At 42.6% G+C, this 20,123-nt stretch overlaps 1 protein-coding gene across 3 annotated transcripts; it reads left to right on the top strand.

Moving 5' to 3' along the window:
- The first annotated feature begins 4,887 nt into the window (after nt 1-4,887).
- On the top strand, nt 4,888-19,652 carry KRT23 (keratin 23). Of its 3 annotated transcripts, none has more exons than XM_025363189.1 (9): nt 4,888-5,185; nt 5,557-6,300; nt 10,889-10,971; nt 12,226-12,382; nt 13,703-13,864; nt 13,950-14,072; nt 16,748-16,968; nt 17,823-17,854; nt 19,262-19,652. In XM_025363189.1, the coding sequence occupies exons 2-9, from the start codon at nt 5,905-5,907 to the stop codon at nt 19,354-19,356; spliced, it is 1,269 nt and encodes a 422-aa protein (XP_025218974.1). In that variant the 5' UTR covers nt 4,888-5,185; nt 5,557-5,904; the 3' UTR covers nt 19,357-19,652. The 3 variants fall into 3 exon arrangements, with proteins under 3 accessions (XP_025218974.1, XP_025218975.1, XP_025218976.1); XM_025363190.1 differs by having other exon boundaries at nt 4,891-5,402; XM_025363191.1 differs by lacking the exon at nt 5,557-6,300 and having other exon boundaries at nt 4,891-5,402.
- The last annotated feature ends 471 nt before the right edge of the window (nt 19,653-20,123 follow it).

The following is a 20,123-nucleotide window of genomic DNA, read 5'->3' as shown; positions in this document are numbered from 1 at the left end:
TTAAATATAGCCAACCACTTAAATGAGCAGGTGTTTTAATCAATATCCCACAACTGCAAAAACTTTAGTGAACCTAAAGCATTGTCTCTATGCCAAAGTAAAAAAAGGAAGAAGGAGGAGGAGGAGGAGGAGGAGGAGGAGGAGGAGGAGGAGGAGGAGGAAAGAAGAGGAGGGGGAAGAGAGAAAGGAGGAGGAGAAGGAAAAGGATGAGGAGAAAAGAAGGAGAAGGAGGAGGAAGAGGAGAAGGAGGAAAAGGAGAAGGAGAAGAAGAGGAGGAGGTGGAGGAGGAAGAGGAAGAAGAAGGAGAAGAAAGAGGGAGGGGAGGAGGAGAAACAGAGAAAAAGGAGCTCACTGGCAACAGGGAAGGAAACTAAAGTTTTACATCACTGGATCCTGACTTTTTAAACTTATATACTCCTTTGGATCCTGACTTTTTAAACTTATATACTCCTTTGAAAAGTTAATGAGACCAGGTGAAGTGGCTCATGCCTTTAATCTTACCACTTCGAGATGCCAAGATAGGAGAATTGCTTGAGCCCAGGAGTTTGAGACCAGCCTGAGCAACGTAGCAAGACCTCGTGTCTACAAAACATTTTTAGAAAGAATTTGCCTGGTGTGGTGGTGCATGCCTACAGTCCCAGCTACTGGGGAAGTGGAGGCAGAAAGATCACTTGAGCCAGGAGGTTGAGGCTGCAGTGAGCCATGATTGCACCACTGCCTACAGCTCAGGCAACAAAGTGAGAACCTGTCTCAAAAAATAATAATTAATTTTTAAAAATTATTTTTGAGATGGAGATTCACTCTTGTCACCCAGGCTGGAGTGTAATGGTGCAATCTCGTCTCACTTCAACCTCTGCCTCCTGGATTCAAGTGATTCTCCTGCCTCAGCCTCCAGAGTAGCTGGGATTACAGGCGCATGCCACCACGTCCGGCTAATTTTTTGTATTTTTAGTAGAGATAGGGCTTCACCATGTTGGCCAAGCTGGTCTCGAACCCCTGAGTTCAAGTGATCGATCCACCCGCTTCGGCCTCCCAAAGTGCTGGGATTACAGGCATGAGCCACCACGCCCAGCCTAATTGAAATTTTTAAAAACAACAGTTTCCTCAGAAAAGTAAGCATATAAACTTGCAGAGAAATTTTTGCATATAGCTTTAGAGATTTTACTAACTTCTTAAAGTCTATCTATTGAATTTCATGTTTAAAATTGCAGCTGCAATTGAAGCACGGGATTGATTGTTTTCAGCTGGGAACGTTTTCCCAATGAATAAGATGCTACAAGGGCTTAAGCATGAGTGGTCAAGTAAGGCTGATATAAAACACTTTGTTACAGCACTATCCTCAGATCATTTTCTCATATTTCTATTTGTCTAGGAAAAAGGGGCCAACAGAGAGAAGATGTGAGTTACGAAGTCTTCAATACAGTATTTCAAACAAGGAAGAAAACAACAGCCAACTTAAGAGTCGCTTGCAAATAGTATCTGTATATAGTGTCTGTTCATGTCCTTTGCCCACTTTTTAATAGGCATGTTTTATTTCTATAAATGTCTAACCTTCTTATGTAACCTTCCAACTCATAGGATAATAGCATAGCAATTTTGCCTGAAGACCTGCTACTCATCTGTTCTGAAATGTCATGTGTAGTAAAAATGTATTCGAGAGTCATTTTGGCCATTCTTCTCTACTGTAAAGATCGGGTGCCTATAAAATGCTTCGCTGATGAAATGGTTGTCTTGAAAAGGTTCACAAACACTGTACCCAGTTAATGACAGCTACCTTCTGACAGGGCTCCCTTCTGACCCCAACACATTTGCATGCAACTCCACGCATTCATTCACCAGCTGAGCTCTTACAAAATACCCACTCCCTTTCAGAGACCACAATGCCGTTCACCAGAAAGATGAATCAAACGTGAAAACTACAAATGGTTCAGCCAGAAAATTACGCAAAGGAGAATGATTTTGATTCTGAACAATTGAACGCTACAGAAAACCAAAAGAAATTATGAAACCTATTGCAAGCGAAATGCTTATGAACCAAAAGGATCAGCAGACGTTGGCCATTTACTGAGGAAGCAGTTGGAGGCTCCATCCCTCGAGTTCTTTAAGAATAGTTCAAAAACAAGCTCAGCACTCTGCCGTTGTCCTCCCTAAGAGCAAAAATCTGCAACCAGTGGCTCAGTGTTGCTCTTCTTTCCAGTACTGCGATTCCACAAATACTGGCATTTACAGGACATTTTACCCTTCTTAAAAATGTAAAATTTAAAAGAATGTGATGAACGTTTTTAAATTCTAGAAAAACTATGTCACTAAAGTGAATTCATTTTAGTTCCTTATTTGCCAATTAAAATTTGTCAATTGACTTAAGCTTTTCTAAAATGGAGTAAGTCATATGAGCCCATTTTTCCAATTATTCTAGCCATTCGTTCGTCTTCCAATGCATACACAGAGTATCTGAAAGGACGTTCACCAAATGTCACCAAAGGTTGTGTGTGTGTGGTAGAATTTTAAAATATTTTTTCGTGTATTATCATGTATCACTTGATTTTGTATAATAAGCATGTATCATTTTTACCCCAAAAAAGCAACATTTCTTTTAAAAATCCAATGGAATTCTACACATTAGAAGTTATGGAAAATCAGGGCTGGGTGCAGTGGCTCACACCTGTAATCCCAGCACTTTGGGAGGCCAAGGTGGGTGGATAACAAGGTCAGAAGGTCAAGATCAGCCTGGCCAACATGGTAAAACTCCGTCTCTACTAAAAACTACAGAAATTAGTTGGGCATGGTGGCACACGTCTATGGTCCCAGCTACTCGGGAGGCTGAGGCAGAAGAATTGTTTGAACCTGGGAGGTGGAGCTTGCAGTGAGCCGGGATCGTGTCACTGCAATCTAGCCTGGGCCACAGGACGAGACTCCGTCTCAAAAAAAAAAAAAAGAAGTTATGGATAATCGGCTAGGCACGGTGGCTCATGCCTGTAATCACAGCACTTTGGGAGGCGGAGATGGGCAGATCATGAGGTCGAGTTTGAGACCAGCCTGGCTAACATGGTGAAACCCCATCTCTACTAAAAACACAAAAAATGAGCTGGGCATGTTGGTGCACACCTGTAATCCTAGCTACTCGGGAGGCCGAGGCAGAAGAATTGCTTGAACCCAGCAGTTGGAGATTGCAGTGAGCCAAGATTGTGCCATTGCACTCCAGCCTGGGTAACAAAGCAAGACTACATCTCGAGAAAAAAAAAAAAAAAAAAAAAAAGTTATGGGAAACCATCATATAACAGTACTGGAAGAGACTATTTCTCCCCAGTGCTCTCAGATCTCACTGCCAGTTTTTCCCTGCCCTGGTCCTGCTATGATACAAGAAATCTTTTCCTCAAGGATAACTCCTATAAATCAAAACTCCCACACACGGACATAAAATTGGACAGGCCAAATTTATGAGGTTGATAAGTCACTGCCACTCAGACATGCCTGAAATGAGTAGAGAAGCATTCATTCCATTGTAGATTCTGGTGAGAGAATTTAGAGAAAGGCAGTGCAGCCCAACCCTTGCACATGCTAACGGTAAATGTTTTCTTCCTTGGTAAGGCTGGGTCCGGGTGAACAGGAACCAGAGCTGACCATAACTTTGATGACCAGGAACCGTCCACATCCACAGAACACTGCTTGCCACCACTCACCAAACAAGTCTCTCTAGTTCCCTCATTTGCTCTATTTTTATCACGTGTCTCTTTTGTCTTTTTCTCATATCTGAGATGTAAGTGACTGCAGGCACTCTTTCTAAGCACTCCCCAAGTTTCCCTGAGGCTTGGAGGCTCATTTTTCCAGCTTGTGCACAGTGAAATAAAAAATATTCAGAGCCTCTTCCCTGATAAGGGTTTGTTGTAAGACTGGGAGGGGCAAAGCTGGTGCGCTTTTGGGTGACTTTATTTGTAATCGGAAAGGATTGGCCTTCGTGGGTGGTTAATCCATACCCAGGAGAGGCGTTTTCCGACTTTCTAGTTTTATAACCCACAGTCCTAAAAGGAGCGAAGGTGATGGCACCAGGGGACCTGTGTTAAAACCCTGACTCTAAAAGTTTATGATTGAGTTAACGCACATTTGCAAAATACCACCAAGAAGACAGACTTTGGTGCTCAAAAATGGAAGACATCAACTCTGCTTTCAAGAAGCCTGCGGTCTCAGAGGGGTGTGACAAATGCAGTACAATGGGGTGGAAGAATGGGGTGGACTTCATCCCAGGCACAGGAGGTGGCTGGGCCTGGCTGGGGGCTCCCAGCTTCCACCATGAAGTGGGATGCCAAGGTGTCCGCCCCTCCGGAGGGCCTCGGCATCCAGAAGAGGCAGTTCCTCCTACAGGGTCACCCAACTCATGCAGGAGAATTCAGAAAATGATTGTTGAAGGAGGTAGCCCTGGAACTATAGAGGAGGTGGGGTGGGTGACTTTCCAGGCAGGGAGGACAGCACAGACACGGGCAGTGTCACCTATGAATTCATGTGCTCAATTACACTGCACATGCAAATCATCTCCGGATCATTCACCCCTGTGAGACCTTGATTCTTTGTCTGCAAAATGAAGACAACAACCCTTGCCTGGCTACATAAAGAGTTGTGAGGATTCAATAAAGAATATGAAAGAGCTACATCAACTGGCAAGTCCTATCCTTATGAAAGAGAAGTGTGGTACAGGACCTGTCAATATTCAACCCCAGATAACAGTGCTATGTGGAGAAAGAATCTAGCCCCAGCTCTGCCACTAACCTCCCCACCACCACAGGCCTCAGCTTTCCTCATCTGTCCGATTAGTGGCTTGGAACCAGATAGGCTAGAAGCCCTTCCTGTGCTGGTATTTTTATTTGTAAGTCCCCTTTAAATCTAGCTGCCAGTAACTAGCACGTGGCTCCCGCCCCCAGACTGCTTCTTTATTTATTCCTAACCTTTACCTTGGCAGATGAAATATAAGATTCATCAACCACATTTGACAGCCCATGGCAGGTTTCCTGTTTTCCATCGTCCCTCTGCAGGTTACAGACACACAGAACCCAGCCGTGGCAGGCTCAGCCAGGGTCCCCGGCTGCTCACAACGGCTGCATTCCTCCCCGAGGGCCAAGGGAAGTCCTGAGGGCAGGCCAGGGTTGTTTGGTTTTGAGGTGTGCTGGGATGAAAGGCACCCTGGAAGTGGAAGGTTCGGTCATTCATTAATTAATTATATCTATAATTGAGGGTTTGTTCTTAAGAGCGAGTCCTTTGAAAGTACTTTCCTTCAAACAGTGACTGTCACAGAGGCATCAGATATTCACCATCTTCTCAACTGCCTCAGCACAGCGAGCTTTATTCCAGGACCCAAGATCCTGTTCTGAGCTGGCTCTCCCTTCTCAGGCTCACTCACCCTCCCTTTAGAGGTGGAGATTACTGGGGGTGGAAAAACGTGTGTGTGTCTCTGTTGTTTAATGTCTGTTTTTTGGCGTTTATTGTTTGTTTGTTTGTTTTTTAAGGAACTCTATACTACACCGAATATGCTTTCTTTTGGGTGTACTTTAACCTAACCCTTTCCAGGTAAATGAACAATGGAAAAACTTCCCAGCAAGATTAGAAAGATACCTGAGCCTAACACCCGCCTGATGTCGAGCGCCACACCTCCGGTTACCAGGGGAAGGGAGGAAGCAAACTGTCACATTGATGTGGCTCTAAACAACAACAGTGTGCGAAGGCCCGGGGCACTGTGGGATTGACCAAGAGGAAACACAGGTTGCACAATGATACGATCTTGTCGGTACAATTGTCAGAGAAGGGAACTCCCACAGCAAAGGCCATAAAACCATCCAGGGCAGTCTGGGGCGGCTCAGTTCTGCGGTACCAGGGAGTGGAACAGAGCCCAGCCCCATCCCAAACACAGATGGGACCATGAACTCCAGAAGCAGCTTCAGCCAGACCCCCTCGGCCTCCTTCCACGGCACCGGAGATGGCTGGGGCCGGCCCAGGAGCTTCCCCAGGGCTCCCACCGTCCACGGCGGTGCAGGGGGAACCCGCATCTCCCTGTCCTTCACCACGCGGAGCTGCCCACCCGCTGGAGGGTCTTGGGGTTCTGGAAGAAGCAGCCCCCTCCTAGGCGGAAATGGGAAGGCCACCCTGCAGAATCTCAACGACCGCCTGGCCTCCTACCTGGAGAAGGTTCGCGCCCTGGAGGAGGCCAACATGAAGCTGGAAAGCCGCATCCTGAAGTGGCACCAGCAGAGAGATCCTGGCAGGAAGAAAGATTATTCCCAGTATGAGGAAAACATCACACACCTGCAGGACCAGGTAAGAGACCGGGTAACCCGGGAGCTCCAGGTGGGGCTGCTTTGCCTGGGAACCCTCGGGAGGAGGAATCAGTCCAGAAGACAACTTCCAGGAAAATGGCAACAGCGCTTGAAGTAATGGTGCACAAAGGTTTTGGGGGATGTTTTCTTATGATACCTTAAATTTGGAGTTGGAATCGTCTGTTCTGTATAATTAATCTTCTGTCCCTGGATAATGTAGAAAAAGAAGGCAGCAAAAATGACAGAAGTGCTGCAGACTGTTTCGAAAATGAGACTACCTGATTTCTCACACACCAAAAACATCTTTAGAATGTGAGGCAACCAGCTGCTGTTTAGTGTCACTTATGACCCAACGATGTCATAGAAATGATAAGGGCCAGTATTCGTGCTGCATGCTCAGCGCACCAGGGATAAGAGAGTGTTTACCTTCTCATTACCTCAGTTCTGCTCCACCTCAAATTTTTTTGAACAATGTGGTTATCCGTTAACAAAAGGCTGTTAGATGATTTTGAACATTACACCTAAAAGTTGTCACCACCCCAGCATATAGGTCACCGTGACATCCCTAGATATTTCCGCTTGTGGGTTGGTTGAAGATAAAGTTGCTCACGGTTCTGCGAATGGCATACCACTAGAAACAATAATAATAAAACGAGCATAATTTTTAGAACCTGAGAGTTGGGATGGCTATAAAGACCCTCTTCAAAAAAACACTAACTCTGTAACCAATCCCCAAAAAAACTAAGCACACACCTTCCGGGATGTCTCATAACATTAGCTAGAAGTAGTAGGAATCCAATCATCTTATAGGTTATTTTTTAAGGCTATCTAACTCCCCTCTTATATAAAGCAGTCCCAGAAAATTCTCTGTAAGACCATGATTTAACCTCCCCTAGAAAGAGCATCACAAGTTTCCAATATTTATACCATATTATTTCACAACGCTCAGTCATCCTTGCTTGAATGTAGGAAGGACCAGTCAAGATAATATAAATCTGTCCTTGTAATGAACCCTAATTATTGAATAATCAACCTAATAACTGACTGTAATTACCTTAACTATATAGTGCATGGTTGCCTTTATGAAAAAAAAAACAAGGTGACTCAACAGTCCTCGTCATGTTTTTTTGTTTAGTAAAGTTGCTTTGGTTGTAGAAAGGAGGAATTGAAGATTTTTGCAAATGGAGAGCAAAGGGAGACCATGACTCTCAAAAGAAATACAAGGTTAGAACCGGTCAAATAATGTAGGAGCTAGCAGAAGAGATTTAACCAAAAAAAAAGGGAGGAAAGGGAGGGAAATGTTTATTGAGCACTTATTATGTACCTAGGCATCCTGCTGAATATTTAATACACATATCAACACCATCCAAGAGCATTCTGCAATGATGGAAATGTTCCATATTATTTTATTTGATTCTGCAAGAACCCTGTAAGGAAATGGAAGCTTGGAAAAAAGTGAAATAGCCATCCAAAGCCATCAGCAAGAAGCAGAGGTGGGATTCTAACTCAGGCCTGTTTCTAGTAGTCTCATAAATTTCACTACAGTGTGGTGCTGCCTAGCCCACCTCATACAAAAAATGACACTTAGGATGAATAAAGATAATGCGTTATACTTGCATCATTAACCACACAACACATATTTCATACACATTATCTCATTTAATCCTCACAACTGTGTGGAGCAGGTATTTTTATTCTCAATTTGTAGATAAGGAGACTGAGACCTAATCATTGTCTAAATCCTTTGGAACAGAACTGAGAAAAGTAAGTAGGTGCAATGGGGGCTTGGGGAGCAACCTGCCCACCCTTCAGAAGACCTGGAATTCTGGGTTCTGAGATTAAATAGGAAACTTCTTTGGCTTTGAATTTCATTCTTTTCTGGATTTTTACGTCTAACACTGTTTTCTCTACATTTGAAGAAAGCAACTCTTTAAAGTTGAGATTGTCTATCTACCCCAAACTCCCTCATTTGAAGATGAGAAAACAGAGGTGCAAGGAGGTCCCACAGTTACCTGAGGCTTATGCTTCCTGGATCTTGGTGAAAGGCTCTGAGTGGATACAGCTCTCCCGCACCCTCACTTTAGGTGTATTAAATGTCACTCAAAAAGTTGATAAGAAGTTGAGTTTAAAAATTAATTCAATCCTTTTGAAATCCAGAATTGGACATAGTCATAGGAGTATCATAAATAAAACACCTTGAATGATTCTCAATCGGACTATATTTGGCGTTTTGGTTTACAGTCAAACATTCTATTTCCTCTCCCTGGTAGGAGATCAAACGTCCTGAAGCAACAATGTTGCACGAATATACCAGCTTGCTTTTAAAAGAATTAACTCAGGGCCTTCAGGAGAATCTGGAATGTGCTCCATATCAAGTACATTTCAGAATTCACACTTGAGTGCTATGAGAATGATAGCTGGGGAAATCAGACACTTGAGGTGGACTTTGCAACGGATAAATTACCAGTTTAACTCAGAAAAGCTAAATAAGCCCATAGACAGTATTTTTGATTTTCTGATTCTCTGGATGTAGGTTAACACCTCATAGTATGTGTCAAATAGAAGTAGAAAACCTCAGTGCACAAGTAAGTAAGGGTTACCCCACAATGGTCCCCAGGCTCTTTGGGATAGAGCTACTTTTCATTCTGCATGAGCTTACATAATGCAAAGAATAATTGGTCCCGAGGGAGAAGTATTGGTAAGAATGCCCCTAAGCAGCACTGTGGAGAGGAGAACAGTGAACACCTGAAAGTATCCTGTTTTATAGCAAGGGAAGAGGCCATAGTAGCACTTGGAATCCCACAAGGGGAAAAAGAATGAGGCAGAAGCAGCCAGCCTGGCTATGTCCCACCATGAACAGAAAAAGTCTGAGCAGGCATCTCAGCATATAGAACCTGGAGATGCTCGCAGTGTAGTCAGTGACTCTACAAAAGTGCCAGATTTTAAAAAAGAAAAGTGTATTTTTTACTTTTTTCTTAACTAATTCAGTTTTGACCAATTTTTTTATAATATGCCAAGAATATGCTATTTGACATTATTTGATGTACTCTCTTCTAATTCTCATAACTCTTTGATGAAGTAACTATTACTATTGCTATTTTATGGATGAAGAAACTGAGACTCAGCCAAGTTCACCCAGCCAGTAAGTGTGGAGCAGGATCCCAGGCCCTGCTCCTTGAGTTCCAGACCCAGCATTTGTGCCATCTCTAAATCCTGCTATTGTGCATTCATGATACCAAATTCCATGGGATCAGTGGAGCTTTAAACAGGACAAGATTTTTAAAAGGTGCCTTTGTATTGAAGTATAACTTTGTCCTAAGAAAATGCTTTCTAAATAAAGGAATGAGCTATATAAATATAATGGGAATTACCCAGGATTCTCTGACTCCAACTAAATTACAGAAATTTAGGCCTAAGACCTCTAAGGTCCTCTGTCTCTAGTGCAGACTCCTTATTTGACAACGGATGAAACTGAGGCCTGGAGAATAGAGTGATGCAGCCTGATGCATCCACTTGGATGATCAAGAACAGAGCCAAAACCAAAAAAAAACTCCAAGTTTTTAGTCTAGCACAACACTTGGTGTAAAAGCATTATTACACTTTTGACAATGAGACGTCTTCTACCCTAAAGACAGTGACATACATTGAATGTGAGCTATTTCTCTGACTATAACATATCTACAAGTATATATAAATCATAAATGTATACACAATTGCTCAAGTAAGTGCTTTCAATAATATTTTTATTTTTAAAGTAAAAAAAATTATACGAACATCTAGTGAAAGTCTTTAACTACAGGCCTTACCACTACTAAAACTTATTAGGCATGTTCCTTAGATGGTAAGGAATTATTTCAGTTAATATTTTAATAGCTACAATGAGAGCATTCTCATCCCAGAGTAAGTTGCAATGACATAAACACATCTACAAGTTATGTGTATGGTTATAGTCACTTTAGGCAAAAAAAAAAATTGTGTTCTGTGATGACTATTACAAAATACATTGAATATTAGTGTTAGCTTTGCTCAGTAACACTGATTAGAAACATGAATGCTATCACAAGTAAGAATTATGTTCATCTAAAATAATAATTTTTGTACTTTTGGAGGGCTGAACTAATTAAAAGTAATGGCAAAAATCACTTTGTCACCAACCTAACACAATAAGAAAAGGATCAGAACCTAAAGTCCTTTTAACATCTTCAGCTGTGGATGAGCTTAATTAAGCAAAATGCTATGACATGTCCATAACCTAGAAAGTTAGAAGGCATTTTGAATAATTACTGTCCTTCCCCTTCCTATATCATTGTTTCAGCAGTTGCATCAGTCCAAGCCTGTCAAAACTCCATGTAAAAAGAAGAAAGGCAGTAACACTGACTGCAGATCATATTCTTACTTTAAAATCATTCTGCTTTGCACCTAGTATGTGCTCACTAAGCATTTACTGAGTCGGTCATTCATTGTTCCACTGCCAGAACAAGAAGTGGTCTGTACTAACAAGTCAAATATTCAGGAAGCTAAAGGACAGACATGCAGCGGTCATGTGTGGGTGTGTCCAAGCAAGATAACCTTTTGTGCATGTTTTACAGATAGTGGATGGTAAGATGACCAATGCTCAGATTATCCTTCTCATTGACAATGCCAGGATGGCAGTGGATGACTTCAACCTCAAGTAAGTTCCTTCTTCACAGTGTTGTTCGGGTTTTTGTTTGTTTGCTTTACAAAAGAAAAACTTGGCCGGGCGCGGTGGCGCACGCCTGTAATCCCAGCACTTTGGGAGGCCAAGGCGGACGGATCACGAGGTTAAGAGATCGAGACCATCCTGGCCAACATGGTGAAACCCCATCTCTACTAAAAATACAAAAATTAGCTGGGCATGGTGGCGCACGCCTGTAGTCCCAGCTGCTCAGGAGGCTGAGGCAGGAGAATCACTTGAACCCAGGAGATGGACGTTGCAGTGAGCCGAAATTGTGCCACTGCACTCCAGCCTGGCAACAGAGTGAGACTCCGTCTCAAAAAAAAAAAAAAGGAAAACTTGTCTTGCCATTACCTGGAACTAAAATCTTATAATGAAAAGGCATAGCAACAGCAAATGCACTGTGTGTTACTTGAATGAACCTTAGTTTAAACAAACCAGATATAAAGCACATGTTATGGGGAAATTTGAATATGAATCAAGAATTAGATGATATTAAAGGGTTGTTATTAATGTTTAGGTGTAGTGTTATGTTTATTTTATTTATTTACTTATTTATTTATTTATTTATTTATTTATTTTTGAGACAGGCTGGAGTGTAGTGGCGCGATCTTGGCTCACTGCAACCTCCGCCTCTCAGGTTCAAGCAATTCTCCCGCCTCAGCCTCTCAAGTAGCTGGGACTACAGGTGCGTGCCACCACGCCCAGCTAATTTTTATATTTTTAGTAGAGACAGCGTTTCACCATGTTGGCCAGGACGGTCTCAATCTCTTGGCCTCATGATCTGCCCGCCTCAGCCTCCCAAAGTACTGAGATTACAGGCATGAGCCACCGTGCCCAGCCTGTTTATTTTAAAATATATTTTTCTTAAAGATGCATCCTGAAGTATTTAGTCTTAAAATGTCATCATGTCTATAATCTGCTTTGAAATACTTCAGCAATGAAATAGGCAAAGTAAATACGGCAAAACATTCACGGTTGCTAAATGTAGGTGATGGGTATGTGACTGTTTATTATCCTGTTCTCCCTACTCTATTTAAAAGTTGGCATTGAGTCACCATCATGGAAAAGTGTAGCATGAAACTGACATACAAAAGACATCCTATATGTATTCATCATCTGTCTTTAAACCTAATAAGTAAAAGATTCACCTCTAAATGAAAATGAATCCTTTCAAAAACCATGACCTTCCAACAAACGGGTGCACTCTTCTCTTCCTTCTCACCAAAGGTATGAAAATGAACACTCCTTTAAGAGAGACTTGGAAATTGAAGTCGAGGGCCTCCGAAGGACCTTAGACAACCTGACCATTGTCACAACAGACCTAGAACAGGAGGTGGAGGGAATGAGGAAGGAGCTCATTCTCATGAAGAAGTGCCATGAACAGGTAGGACTCCCCAGGAACTCCTGGTAATGAACACAGGTCTTAGCAAGAACATCTCAGGCTGATTCGACAGCTACAGAAGAAACCACCACCTGGATGCCAATCCCCTTGTCCTTTACCCTAAATAGTCATTAGAAAAACATACAAATATCTAAAGTTTCTAATTTCAAGGTTAGCTACTCACATGTCAAATACAACCACCAAAATGCAATCATAATTCATGATGAATTGGTCAACAGTTTTGTTAACACACAATGTTTACCTAGATGTGCTTGTTAATATGTTACTATAAGAATCAATGTGTGAGACTGGACTTCCATCGTTGGCCCAATGTTCAGCAAATTAGGGGACAATATAATGAAAAGAGTCTGCTACCAACCAAGACAAGTGTGATGTGGGACAAAACTAAAGAATCCTAATTTCCAAAAGCATTTAACTGACTTTTAGAGTTACCATCCATCACAAGTCCTTGAGACTCTGATAAAATGATAGAAAAACAGTTCCCATGGTAGGAAAACAAAATTGCGTCTGAACATCAAAGAGCCCAATTTCTGAATAGCTGGTTAGACAATAATTGTTAATTAAATCTTTCCTGTGGCTGCTTGGTTTTCATGAAATCCTATGGGCGTCAGCCCCACAGGGTCACAAGGCATTGACGAGATTTTGAAAGCCTCTACCCCTTTTTTCTGCCGTTTGCCTCTTGAACGGCTTCCTGAAAGCTTTGGCCTATAGCCTGGAAGGTTCTGCTGCCTAACTTTGTTGTCACTTCACCAATCCACATCTGCCAAATGGGACTTTACACACTATGGAAGCGTAATTCTTTCTGAAATATTTTCAACCACGGATCAAGTCAGTAATCATGGAGGCTATTTAATTACCTGCCTTATGAATTTTTTTTTTTTTTTTTTTGAGACAGGGTCTCACTCTGTCACCCAGGCTGGAGTGCAGTGGCGCGATCTCGGCTCACTGCAGCCTCCACCTCCCAAGTTCAAGGGATTCTCCTGCCTCAGCCTCCCAAGTAGCTGGGATTACAGGCGTGCACCACCACACCCAGTTAATTTTTTGTATTTTTAGTAGAGATGGGGTTTCACCATGCTGGTCAGGTTGGTCTCAAAGATATTCTTTATTTTATAAAATTATTAGAGACAAAAGTATACAATGTTTTATCATCAACAAGTAACATTTGAGAAACCAAACCAGCGACAGTGGAGCAACCACATAATCAGAATGTTTAAAAGATCCATTGACCACTGCCAATCAACACGGCAATCCAGCCTTCTGATTATCAAACCCAGTTCATTTCCTTTCTCTGTTATTAAACAGGAAATGGAGAAGCATCATGTGCCAAATGACTTCAGTGTCAATGTGAAGGTGAATACAGGTCCCAAGGAAGATCTGATTAAGGTCCTAGAGGATATGAGACAGGAATATGAGCTTATAATAAAGAAGAAGCATCGAGACTTAGACACTTGGTATAAAGAACAGGTAAAAGAAAGATGCACAAACTTCCCAAAGGTTGCATTTCCATGAGTTCCCAATGCTGATGCCTTCACCTTGCTTGGTCCTACAGTCTGCAGCCATGTCCCAGGAGGCAGCCAGTCCAGCTGCTGTGCAGAGCAGACAAGGTGACATCCACGAGCTGAAGCGCACGTTCCAGGCCCTGGAGATTGACCTGCAGGCACAGTACAGCACGGTGAGTCGAGGCTGGGAAAATGCTGGGTCCCACACTACCTCCTCCATGAAGCCTTCTGAGACCTCTCTCCCAGGCCCTGACCCTCAGCTCCCTTGGGACACCTCTCACTTTCCACTTTCCATCCAAATCGTTTATGATGAGAACCATAATAAAGGGCTACCATGTATTGAGTGTCCAGATGGTGCCAGGCATTGTGCCAAGTAGTTCATGATATTAAATGTCATTAATCCTTACAGCAACTTTTCCAGATAGGTCTTAGTGTCCCCATTTTAGAGATGAGGAAACCAAAACTCCAACAGTAAAATAAATTGGCCAAGGTCACACAGCTAGTAAGTGACTGGTGGTGAAACCATGTGATTTATTTGGAGGAGGGGGGATTCTAGACCCCCATAATTTCTATCAGTGCCCTCTCCACTTACAACCAGGCTACCCCCCTCAAACCCTGATATAGAGAAATTCCAGTGCCAACATGGTAGGTGGCAGATCCAGGCCTGGCTCACTCCAAAGCACTGCCCTATTCATTTAGGTATGTGTCTTATCACCCAGAAAACTCTTAAGTTCTTGTGTCCAAGTCATTTCTATCATCTTCACAGTTTAGAAAAATGCTTAGCATGTGTCATAAGCATTCAAAATTTATGAAGGTCTATCATTTGATTCCCAGTATACCCTACTGAGTCTTCTAATCATTCATCCTTATAATTGCCAAGTGCGATTCTACCCTCAGTCTTGAGAGGCAATGATTTGTTCATTTATGTGGCAGGTGCACTTGGGTAAATGACCGCTGTGTTTTAAGCATCCGTGATGGTGAACAGACACTGCAAATGTGCACTGTAGAGATCATGAGTACAAAAATAATTATAGTGTCTTGCAGCTTTCAAAACATTTTAACATACAGTATTTCACAATGGCCCTGTGAAACAGGTGAGGCATGTATACCCATTTTCATGCATTCTACTATCTGACACCAATTCTTAGCACTGAGGATCTTTTAACGAAGGAGTTTATATTCTAGTAGGAGTGATAGATACTAAATGTGCAAATCATCAAAATGTATATGTTAGATGGAGAAAATTGCTACAGAGATGAAGCAGAGGAGGAGGGCAGACGCACCAGGGTGAAGAGCTGCTGTCTTAAACAAGGGGGTCAGGAAAGGTTTTCCTGTTAGAGTGGCAGTGAGCAAAGAGGTACGGAGGTGCTTGATGTGGCGATGGGATGTGTTCCAGGAGGAAGGAACAGCAAGTGCAAAAGCGACAAGGCCCAAGTGTGTCTGATGAGTTGGAGGAGCAGCAGGGAAGTCCATGTGGCTGCAGTGAATGAACGACGGGAAGAAGAAAGGACAGAAGAGGAGGGGAAGGGAGGGGAAGAGGGAGGAAGAGAGGATAAGGCCATGGGGTCCCAACAGAGCCAGACTGTGCAGGGCTTTGTAGGCTACCTTGGAGGGGATTCAAGAGGAACAGCAGGTATAGACCACTCTTTGAGGAGAAGTAGCTGAAGGAGAGCAGAGAAATGGGACGATAGCTGAAGGTAGATACGGGTTTAAGAAAGATACATTTTAAGGTAGGAGGAATTATTCTATTTGAAAGCTGGTGGGAATAATCCAGTAGAGAGGAGAACACTGATGATGCAAGGAGGCCGGCAACTGCCGAGATGACTGGAGCACAGACAGCTCACGCAAAAGAACACAGGGAAGCCAGCACCGGCACGCAGATTCAAGCATGTGCGTGGGCGCAATGGCGGGAGCAGTGGGCGGTCTCTCCGGATTGCTTTCGTTTCATCAATGAAATTAGGAAGCGAGGCCATGGACTCAGAGGAAGGATGGGAAGGACAGAGGAGAGGGAACAAAATAACCCCCTGGGAGAGTAGGAGAGTGGCTGACCAGGGAAATGTGCTCTAACCACCAGGGAGCATGAACGGCCCCCCTGAAAATTAGCAGCCACGATAAAGGGAGAGTATTCAGCACAGTTATGAGATTCTCTTTAAGGTTAAAATTATGCACTTCAGAAAAGCAGGTGTTACATGCAAACAGAACTGGGCCTTGAACTCAGTGCTCCATATTCTAGCCCAGAAACTTCATTTGGCAGCTGTTAGAATTTCCTCAAAAAATGACATTTCTTTTTTACCATCATCATAATCAAAAAGCATTGCTTGAGACTAGGGTTGCCAGATTTGCCAAATTAAAATATAGGACACTCAGTTTAGTTGGAATTTCAAATAAAAAAACAATTTTTTTTTTTTTTTAGTATACGCAGGTGGAGCAATATTTTGGACATAGTTACACTAAAAAATTACTCATTGCTCATCTGAAATTCAAATTTAACTAGATGTTCTCTATTTTATCTGGCATCCCTAATCGAGACCCTTCTCCGAAGATACAAAGAGATAGCAGTCCCAGTTGCTGTCGCTCTTTGGGAGTTTTCAATCTGGTCAAAGATAAAATGTAAGGAGTTAAAGAACAGTTCAGAGCAAAGCAATGGACTTCAAAAGTCCCAGCGTCACTCAACTCCTGACTGCCCAAGTCCCAAACCTGTAAGTCAGCCTACTTCTCACCTTGGTGTCCTCAGCAGCTACCAAGACACCTAGCCAACTGGTCGGCATCTGCTAAGTACTCAACAGTCACCTGTTATTGACTCAATCAAGCCATCAGTTAATTAACAAAAGATCATTTCCTCTTTCAGAAATCTGCTTTGGAAAACATGTTATCTGAGACCCAGTCTCGGTACTCCTGCAAGCTCCAGGACATGCAAGAGATCATCTCCCACTACGAGGAGGAACTGATGCAGCTACGCCACGACCTGGAGCGGCAGAACAACGAATACCAAGTGCTGCTGGGCATCAAAACCCACCTGGAGAAGGAAATCACCACGTACCGACGGCTCCTGGAGGGAGAGAGCGAAGGGTAAGGCAAAGGCTGGCATGACAGGAGCATGCAAGAGGCATCCAGCTCCTGTGGGTATATGTGTGCATCTTCGGGTTCTGTTAGCAAGAGTCACTCTAGCAAAAGAAAAGCTGTGTTGAGCTTCTCCAGAAGATACCTATAGTCAGTTGTATTTCACTAAGCAGCAAGTGTAATTAATCAGCTAATACTCACAGGACCCTAAGATTTACAGTCAGAAGAGTTAAGGTCTCTAGAAGGAAACAATTCAAAAGGTTTTGGCCATCGTGTTTCCCAGTAGGAATGCACCCAATTTTGGCTCCAAAAAAAAAGAAGGCAGGGGGAATGTGTTAGTCCACTAGCAAAAAAAAAAAAAAAAAAAAGATGCATAAGAGATAGAGATGTCTAGACTTTCAATCTGATATTTCTGGCCACCCCAGGAAATAACAACAGTTGGCCATATAAAGGGCATGTATATTCTATGACCTGAAAGGAAGGGATAGAAGTTTTATAAAAATACATAAATAAAACATCACCAGACCAAACTCTGAACAGCCTGAGAAGCTCAGGGGTCTCAGGCTTGAGACCTGACCCTGGCAGGCATCCTGGAGGAAACCAAGCTTGCAGCTGGCTGAAAAGAGGCTGTGGTTTGTGGACTTCCCCTGACTCCAGGGTTAACAGGAGGCGGTACCCAATGCCTTCTGCATCCAGTCCGGCTCTCCCGTGAACCTATGACTGTGAGGCTACTAAGCTCAGACAATTATCCTCATGAAAGAGCTGAGGATTTACAAGCAAGAGAAGGAAGTTAGTCCATCCTGAGAAGTTGTTATGATCGTTGCTAATACTAAAGTGAGCTTTAACCTTTATCACTTTTATAGGACAATGGAAGAATCCAAGTCGAGCATGAAAGGTAAAAAAATTTCCTTCATTGTTTGAATCTCTATTTTTAAGGAATTAGCATGGTTATCCATGTTGTAGTAGTCATAATCCTTAGTGTACTCCCAAATGTCCTGGGTTCAAAATTTATTTCACTCCCAAATGGTCAGGAATTTTCAGTTAACAAATTAGCTAATACAAAATGATGTAAGCTCTCATTATTGTCCTCAATATATATAAAAGCAAGCAGTAAAGAAGATTAAAATGATAATTAATAGTATTATGTCTCTATTAAGTAATGGAATCGGTTAGTCAGTTTACTAAACCCCTGGAAAATTAAGAGGCAAAGATTTCATGTCATTTCTCAGATGATTCTGTTGAACACTCGTGTTCCATGAGATTTGAATAGTGAATTATGAACACTGTGTTCTATGGCCAGATGAGGTTAGAAATACTGTGTGCCATGATCCTCTTCTTGAACAGTCCTGTTGTGCAGTTCAGTATGTTAAAGATGGAACAGGTGCTGCTCTGAAGGGGAAAAGGAACAAGAAAGAGGAAGAAACGACAAAAGTTTAACTTTGTTTCACCCAGTATTCCCAAACACCTTTGACCTGGAAACATGCTTTCTCAGATTACCTTTAATATCTCACAGAAAAGTTCCAGGAGGCTGTAGTCTGCGACGAGTGGCACTTTCTGATTAGTTTGTGATAGATCTATACTAAGGCACTGGAGATTCAAAGAATCAGGTGGAGTAATCATCACAGAACAGCTGGTCTAACTGCTACCCATCTACAAAATAAGACAAGGGTCTTTGAGCCTCTCTTCACACGTGTCCTAGGATGGGGAACCCATACTTGATGGGATGGCCCCATTGGAGAGGTTTTAATTTAACAAAATTCTCCCTTGTAATTTTATTAATGATTTCAATTCTTCCCTATGGTCTAGAATTGGTTTATTGATGTTTCAACAGGCACTTATTCAAATAAGTTATATATTTGAAAACTGCCACAGTAAGCATCCCTGGCTTCTCACCCATTCCTCAGGTGGCATGCTTTCTAGACCTTAAAATGAGGTACCCTGAATAGCACTAAGTGCTCTGTAAGCTCAAGGAATCTGTGCAGCGCTACAAAGCCCACAGACAGAGAAAGAACTCCTCAAATGCTTGTGGTCAGAGACTAGGTTCCATATGAGGCACACCTATGATGAAGGCTTCACCTCCAGAAGGTGACACTGTTCAGAGACCCTCATTTCCTGGAGAGTGGGAGAAAATCCCTCCTTGGGGAAATCCCTTTTGCCTGCAGCAGAGCCCGCCATATTGCTTAGTGATCGTTTTGGAAGGCACTGAGAGCCTTCAGGGGCTGACAGCAGGGAACTGAAAATGAGTACAGTTCAGATGGTGGAGGAAGCATGGCAGTGACATCTTCCGTGCTCTTTTTCTCAGCGTCTGCAACTCCAAAGATCAAGGCCATAACCCAGGAGACTGTCAATGGAAGATTAGTTCTTTGTCAAGTGAATGAGATCCAAAAGCATGCATGAAACCAGTGAAAGTTTCTGCCTATTGTAAAATCTATTTTCCCCCAAGGAAAGTCCTTGCCCAGACACCACTGAGTTCTAAAAGATATCTTTGGAGTTATCAGACTCAGAAACTTGTATTATTTTTTTCTGTAACATTCTACAATCTCACCAGACTTCTCATAATGCTCTTAATATATTGCACTTTTCGAATCAAAGTGTGATTTTATGGGTGTAAAGCTCTACCTTCCTACGGCAGCCTTCAGATTCTCATCATTGTGCGTCTATTTTGTAGCCAATAAAACTCCTCACTAGCTGCATGGTGTCTTTTTTTTAATGTCATGAGGCAAAACAGCACCTCAGTGTTTCATCCTAACAAGGGGTTCTCAAAACATTTTCCGTGGAAGATCCAGAGAAATCTCCAGACATCAGACATGTTCACAGCAGCCAGACACTGGGCAGAATTGTCACCCTGTAGCCAGGCAACCTAGGCATGAGTCATGGGTCATGAGGCTCTCCACAATCCACACTTCTGCCAGCAGGAAGGGAAGGGAGGAAACAGAGAAAGGGAGGCCCAGAAAGCCTCACTGGGAGTGTGAGATGACCAAAAAGTATGCTATCTCACTTTTATAAAGGAAAAAACCGAAGGGCCTAAAAGAGTAACTCTCTTTTAGGCTACTCTAAGCTAGAAAAGGAGATTAAGGGAAAAAAAAAAAAATTCTCATTACAGACAGATACTAAGGCTCTAAAAGGGGAAGTAACTCATCCAAAATCCAAATTGCAAATATTAG

This window comes from Theropithecus gelada, chromosome 16 (genome assembly GCF_003255815.1).
Source record: "Theropithecus gelada isolate Dixy chromosome 16, Tgel_1.0, whole genome shotgun sequence".
In the NCBI taxonomy this organism is placed as follows: Eukaryota; Metazoa; Chordata; class Mammalia; order Primates; family Cercopithecidae; genus Theropithecus; species Theropithecus gelada.
This window is presented reverse-complemented; position numbering and strand designations above follow the sequence as displayed.